The following is a 6,751-nucleotide window of genomic DNA, read 5'->3' on the forward strand; positions in this document are numbered from 1 at the left end:
TTACTCATAGTTTATTAAATAATTAGTCTTTCTGAACTTTTTCTCTTCATTTTTTTAAAATTCCCTTTAAAGACTGGTTGGGTAAGGAAAGGAGGAAGGATATATTTGGAAAAGAAAATATCATAAAAGGAAAAGATATCAGTAAAATTGTATAGCTATACCATGGACTTACTCTCCCAACCTGCACATGTTAGCAGTCAGGTTTCCAGAGCTAGGTTATTTCTATCTCCATCTAGGGGCACCCTCTAAGGTTAGTAGAGGTGTCTTTCTCCAATGTTATTAGCTAGAACCCTGATTCGGCTGTTTTCCTCTCATTTTTAAGATTCAGCGACTAGTGCCCCATTTCCATGAAACCAATTAACATCGATTAGTTGTTTTTTTTTTTTTAAATGAAAGGATAATTACTGTGAAGATATAACAAAACCAGGAGTTACAAACATCTGCCTCCAACACTTGGGGACAAACTCTCTCCTATACCACCTCAGTCCCTGGGTAAAGTGGGTTCAAACTTAAAAGACTGATACATCAATTTTATTTCCAAATTTGACATAACTAGTGAATGAATTACTTTTTCACTCTTTTGGCAGTCTTTGATCTATGCTGGGTTAAACAAGTCACAGGGAATTCACTCGTCATCTACTGGTCTGGCTACCAAACTGGCATGGACTGTGGCTTACAGGCTCACAGTGGCTCACTCTAGTGACCTGTTGAAGTTCACAGCCATTGCCAATATTCCTTCATCTAAATGCAAGAAAGAATAGATAAAACAGAGACCAAAGCAAAAGCAGGGTCATGTGCTCATAGACCACATTATGGTCACCCAAGTGGGACATAAAAGCTCAAGGCATCTTCTCTCCCTAACTCAGAGACTTGCAGCATTTATTGTATCCAGAAGAGACTTTTAACACCCTTCTCCTCAATAACACAAAATTATTTTCACTAATAAACAAAAAATAAAACAAATAATAATAATAATGATAATAATGATAGCCAGAAAATTATTGCAGTTTTGAAAATCTTCTTGTATTGAAATTTGTATATATAAGCATGCCAGGAAAAAAATATTACAGCATACAAAAAGTAGCAATAAGTAATGGGTTAATAATTTTAAATTGCATTAATGAAATGCCCCAGGGTTGTTTCCTCCAAAGAAGAAGTATCTCTGAAATTCTGGTCAGCTGCCCATCATCAGGCCCTGGAAATTCTTATATTTGGTTCTTAGGGTACTGATTCCTCTGGGGGGATGCCAGGGATCTCTGATTCTTCTCCCTTCCCCCACTTCAAGAACTCTGCTTTAGGTCTCAGGGCAGAAGAACATGAAATTCTTACTCTGCATACCAATACCTAAGTGCTACACCTGAACCAGTCTCGGTAATCCACTCCTCTTGCTTTCATTAAAGACCTGCCAAGAAGGAATTTCTTGTCCTTAGATGCCCTGTTTTCCTCAGAACTTCCCTCTCCAAATTATTTCCTTATTGCCTGCTCTGAAGGTAGATGGACCCTATTACCAGATCCATGGCATCCCCCCAGCTAGGGAGGAAACAGCAGAGCAAAGAGACTTGTTTTGATTGGTTTAGTGCCTTTCGAATGCACCTGGTTCCTCCACCAAGCAACAGTTCGTCTCTTCACCATCTGGAAAGCAGGCAGAAATGAGTTACAGAATTTCTACACACACTTCATATCAGTCAGCTGTGTCCTTCCATTACATGCCCCCTTTTCTTTTTTTTTACAGTCTCCCCAGCCTCTTCAGTGTGCACAGGCAGCAGGTAGAGCAGGCTGAGCATACTCTGAGGATAGAGCTTCCATTAGTCAGGACCTTACTTCATAAGACTTATAAAAAAGAAAGAAAAATAGCCCATCACATTGACATCCTCAGAAATGACTGTATATGATCATGATAGAACAATTTTTATAGTTGCATAAGAGTTATTATATAGTGGAGACAACACTGGCATTGGAATCAGAGAATCTGGGTCCAAATTTCATCTCTGGAGCTCACTATTTGCGCAACCTTAGGCAAGTCACTTAACTTGCCCAGTCCTTGGTTTCCTCATCTGTAAAATGAAGAGATTAGACTAGATTTCCTCTACATTCCTCCCAACTTTAAATCTATGATCCTTTGATTGTCTACAAAACGAATGGGTGAAGTTAGACAAGGAGTTGATAGTTCAGAGATGCTATTAGTTGTCTAAAGTCACAAATAATTAGAGATATAATTAATACTATCATTCAGCTACAATTGAATCCTACCAATCCAACAAGCATTTATAAAAGTCCTCACTCCTGAATCACCATCCATTTCTGTTTCTACTATTCCAGCCTGCATGACTAAGAAGCAACTGGAATTAAATAAACATTTATTAAGCAGCTACAATGTGCTGGGCACTGTGCTATGCACTAGAGAAAGACATGTGATTAAGTAGAGCCAGGTCCCTGACTTCTAGGGATTATAGTCTAAGACGGATAATACAAGTACACAAGTAATTTCAATGAAAAATAAGATGTGATAAATGTGCAAGAGAGTTGAAAATGCTAAGGATTCTGGGGTTAGAAGACCCCTTCTAAGGGTGATTAGAAAGGTCATGATGTAGGTAGTAGCATTTTAGTTCAGTCTTAATGGACAGACAAGAAGGGTTTTCATGTAGGGGACAGTGAGTGAGAAAGGCAGAGCCAGAAACCACCAAAAAGTCTTTCGTTTGGATGTTTACTCTTGTTTATGCTCCTGACTTCATTGAGAACTGGGAATATAATAAGAGGAAAGCCTACCTTTGTGCAAATAAACATCCTAATAGACTCCATGTGAGAAGAGAACTGTTTTTCTTTGGAACTGTAGCCATCAGGGAAAAAATCCCCAATAGAGACAATTTTCCTAATCCTACTATTTTCTGATAAAGTGCTATAATCCTCCACTGTCAGTGGCATACGAAGACATTGGCCATGCAAGGAAGGAGGAGAGGAGAAAGTGCTCCTGCTACCTGGCAGAGGTGAATGTGAGTACCACTACTAGTGAGTTTTGTCTTTAGAGGGACAGTCAGAGCCATTGGAGAGAGCTACTGTCTACTGTGTCAGAAAATGAAGTTTTCCTGAAGTGAGGATATCATCTATGGGTCTAAGGTATAGAAAGCTTTAAGAAGACACAGATCAGATTATGTGAGTGGATACAGTTAGGAGGCAATGTCCTAGGGCTCTGGCTTCTGTTGATTCTGTGATTGTAAAACATATTCAGCCAAAGGACCCTTGGAGCCTAAAGAGGTTCTCTGATCAGGTGGGGGAAAGCCCTGTGAGTCATTTTGAACGACACATGACTAACATCTGTTCTCATTGAAAAAGCTTTGTGGTAAATGATCTCTCTGCTCTGCAGCTCATATAATTACTGGATTATTGAGATAGATGCTTGCCTGTTTAACTTTCCTGGAAATTCTGCTTTTATGAATGTTTATAGATACTGCTTGTATTTAGAAAGTTTTCCCTAGTGTCTTGATTTCTACACCAATGCAGGTCTCAACCTCTCTACCATGCCTTTATTAAATGGTTTGATGATTGTCGTTGGCCAAAAAAATTCATCAGCTGGGAATCAACCTTACACAATGAGCCTCTAGCCCTTAAGGATTCTTACTACCAAACAGAAAGCAGACAATGCCCCAACAGACCTGAATTTAATACCTCCTTTTTGTTTGTAGGACTTGCCAGGCCTTAGAGTTTTCTTAGGATGTCAAGTTAGATGGACCCTTAGGCATAGCTCACTCGACCCCTTTGAGATGGAGCCTAGTGTAGGGGGGAAAGAGAGCTGGACTGGGAGTCAGAAGGTACCTAAACTGATAAATCCTGCCTCTGACACTTACTAGCAAACATTTTACTTACTTATAAACATTTCCTCATTTTCCTTATCTGTGAGCAAGGAGGGAGGGAGGAGAAATGGGAAGGGAATTAATATTTATTGTCTACTATGCTCCAGGTATTGTGGACTAAGCACTTTTTATTTCACTGGGTTGTAATGAGGAACAAATAGGACAATAAATAAAAAGCACTTTGTGAACCTTAAAGTGATCACAGGACCATAGGCAGCTAGGTAGCTAAATGGATAGAGCACTGGACCTGGTGTCAGGAAGAGCTGAATTCCATTCTATACCCAGAGGCTTACTGGCTGTGAGAGCCTAGGCAAGTCACTTAATCTCTCTCTGCCTCAGTTTCCTTATCTGTCAAATAATGATGATAATAGCTCCTACCTCCCAGAGTTGAGGATCAAATGAGTTAATACATGTAAAATGTTTACAAAACTGAAAATGCCATATAAATACTAGCCATCATAGACTTAACAGTTGTAAGGGACCCCAGAGGCCAACCTCTCCATTTGACAGTTAAGAGACTTGCCTGGAGCCACATGGCTACTAAGTATCAGATACAGGATTTGAATTCAAGTCTTTTTGGCTCCAAGCCCAGCATTTTAACTAAAGTATCACCTACAAATGTCAGCTACCATTATGATAATTATAATTTCTATGGTACTTAATTGGTTTAGGAAGACAGCTAGTAAATGTAGTTGATGAAGTGTTGACCTTGAATTCAGGAGGACCTGAATTCAAATCTAGCATCAGGTACTAATTGTGTACCCTGGGCAAATTTCTTAACCTCCTTCAGCTTCAGTTTCTTCATCTGTAAAATGGGGATAATAATACGACCTACCTCCCAAGGTTGCTGTTAGGATAAAATGAAATAGTATTTTTAAAGCATTTTGCAAACTTCAAAGGGCTGTATAAATACTAGCTGCTGCTGCTGCTGCTGCTGCTACTACTACTACTACTACTAGTACTGTTACTAGTAGAATTACTACTTAACATGGCCCTTTGGCTTCCAGAGGTATTATTATTTGAAATAGGTTTTACAAGTATTATCTCTATTTTACCGACAAGGAAACTAAAGCTGAGGGAGGTTAAGTAAACTAGTCCAGAGATAAACAGTAAGGGATGAAGCCTGGAATGCTCCTAAGTCTAAGTTTTATGGCCTTTCCACTACATAAACCACTGCCTTCCCTGACAGATGAGCAAACCAACGTGCTTCAATGTGAAGTGACTTCACCAGCATCATATAATAAGCAAAGGGACTCGAGCCTCTACTCATGGTCAGGTCCTTCCTTCTTCACCAAATGTAGGGCATTATAACTAGTAACCCAACCATACCCTTTCTCTGATTTTCCCTGGAGCTGTGATCCCCAAAGGAAAACTCAAAGAAATAATTTTTTCCATCCCAAAAGAAATTTTTTTTGGAAAAGCTGCTGTAACTCTCTTTTGCTGGTGGGAATGAAGGGTGTTAGAGATGGGGCCATCAACAAGCGGAGGAAGGCCTGGCCTCCAAGAACCTAGGATCTCCTCCACACTAGGAGGAAAATGGAGATATTCAAAATACTTTATTAAAAGCAAAAGAAGGAGGGGCACAAAATAATTTCTGAGATCCCTCCCAACTCTAAATCACATGAATTTAAAGCACTGAGCAAATTGGAGGTGGAGAAGGGAACAGTGATGGTGTTGATTTGTGTTTTAAGATAGACCCAAAGACTGGTATTCTTATGTGGGGAGCCATATTTGTTCTTTCTTCCCTTCACAGGTAATTCTGCCCATGATATGGAGAATAAGAACCAATCAACGGTAACAGAGTTTCTCTTCTCTGTGTTTCCTCGGTTCCAGGAAGGGGGCTTCCTTTTCTTCATCCCTTTGCTCCTCATCTACCTGTTCATCGTCACTGGGAACCTCATGATTTTCATTGCTATCAGGTTGGATGCCCACCTCCATAACCCCATGTATAATTTCATCAGCATCTTCTCCTTCCTAGAGATCTGGTACACCACAGCCACCATCCCCAAGATGCTCTCAAACCTGGTCAGTGACCAGAAGACCATCTCCTTCACTGGTTGCCTCTTACAGATGTATTTCTTCCATTCACTTGGAAACACTGAGGGTATCCTGCTGATGATTATGGCCATTGACAGATACATTGCTATCTGTAATCCCCTTAGATACCCAACCATAATGACGCCCGGGCTCTGTGCTCTGTTGAACTTTGGTTCTTGTGTCTTTGGCTTCCTTATCTTACTCCCTGAGATTGCATGGATCTCCACCCTACCCTTCTGTGGCTCCAATCAGATCCATCAGATCTTCTGTGACTTTGCCCCTGTACTGAACTTAGCTTGCAAAGATACCTCCGTGGTCCTGGTGCAAGATATAATCCATGCTATTGCCATCCTCTCTACTGCCCTAATCATCGCCCTCTCCTACATTCAAATTATCACTGTGATCCTAAGGATACCCTCAACAGAGGGTCGACAAAAGGCTTTCTCCACCTGTACCAGCCACCTTTCTGTCTTTCTGTTGTTCTTTGGCAGTGTGGGACTCATGTATCTACGTTTTTCAGCTACTTACCCTCCATTCTGGGACACAACCATTGCAGTGATGTTTGCTGTCCTTGCCCCCTTTTTTAACCCTATTATCTATAGTTTGAGGAACAAAGACATGAAGGAAGCCATCAAGAGACTTCTCTGCACAAAAGAAGCATAATAACATACATACATACATGCACACAAGTGTACTAATTCACATATATAATATATCCACCTATATTTTATATACATGTAAATGTGTATATGTGTTTATGTATGTAGTATGTTTATATACATATATACATACTTTTGTGTACATAAATACACATTGCAGTTAAATCATATCTAAGGCTTCACAGTTTACCTAGAACTTTATGTACC

At 40.0% G+C, this 6,751-nt stretch overlaps 1 protein-coding gene across 1 annotated transcript; it reads left to right on the plus strand.

Annotated features, from left to right (window-relative positions):
- The first annotated feature begins 5,597 nt into the window (after positions 1–5,597).
- Positions 5,598–6,548, plus strand: LOC114026427 (olfactory receptor 6K3-like). The gene has a single exon (XM_027840122.1). The coding sequence runs from the start codon at positions 5,619–5,621 to the stop codon at positions 6,546–6,548; it is 930 nt and encodes a 309-aa protein (XP_027695923.1). The 5' UTR covers positions 5,598–5,618.
- The last annotated feature ends 203 nt before the right edge of the window (positions 6,549–6,751 follow it).

This window comes from Vombatus ursinus, unplaced genomic scaffold (genome assembly GCF_900497805.2).
Source record: "Vombatus ursinus unplaced genomic scaffold, bare-nosed wombat genome assembly UNPS02014838.1, whole genome shotgun sequence".
NCBI classification, from domain to species: domain Eukaryota; kingdom Metazoa; phylum Chordata; class Mammalia; order Diprotodontia; family Vombatidae; genus Vombatus; species Vombatus ursinus.

What these genes read in the sequence shown, in the direction of transcription:
- LOC114026427 (XM_027840122.1), top strand. Translation starts at nt 5,619, where the DNA reads ATGGAGAATAAGAACCAATCAACGGTAACAGAGTTTCTCTTCTCTGTG.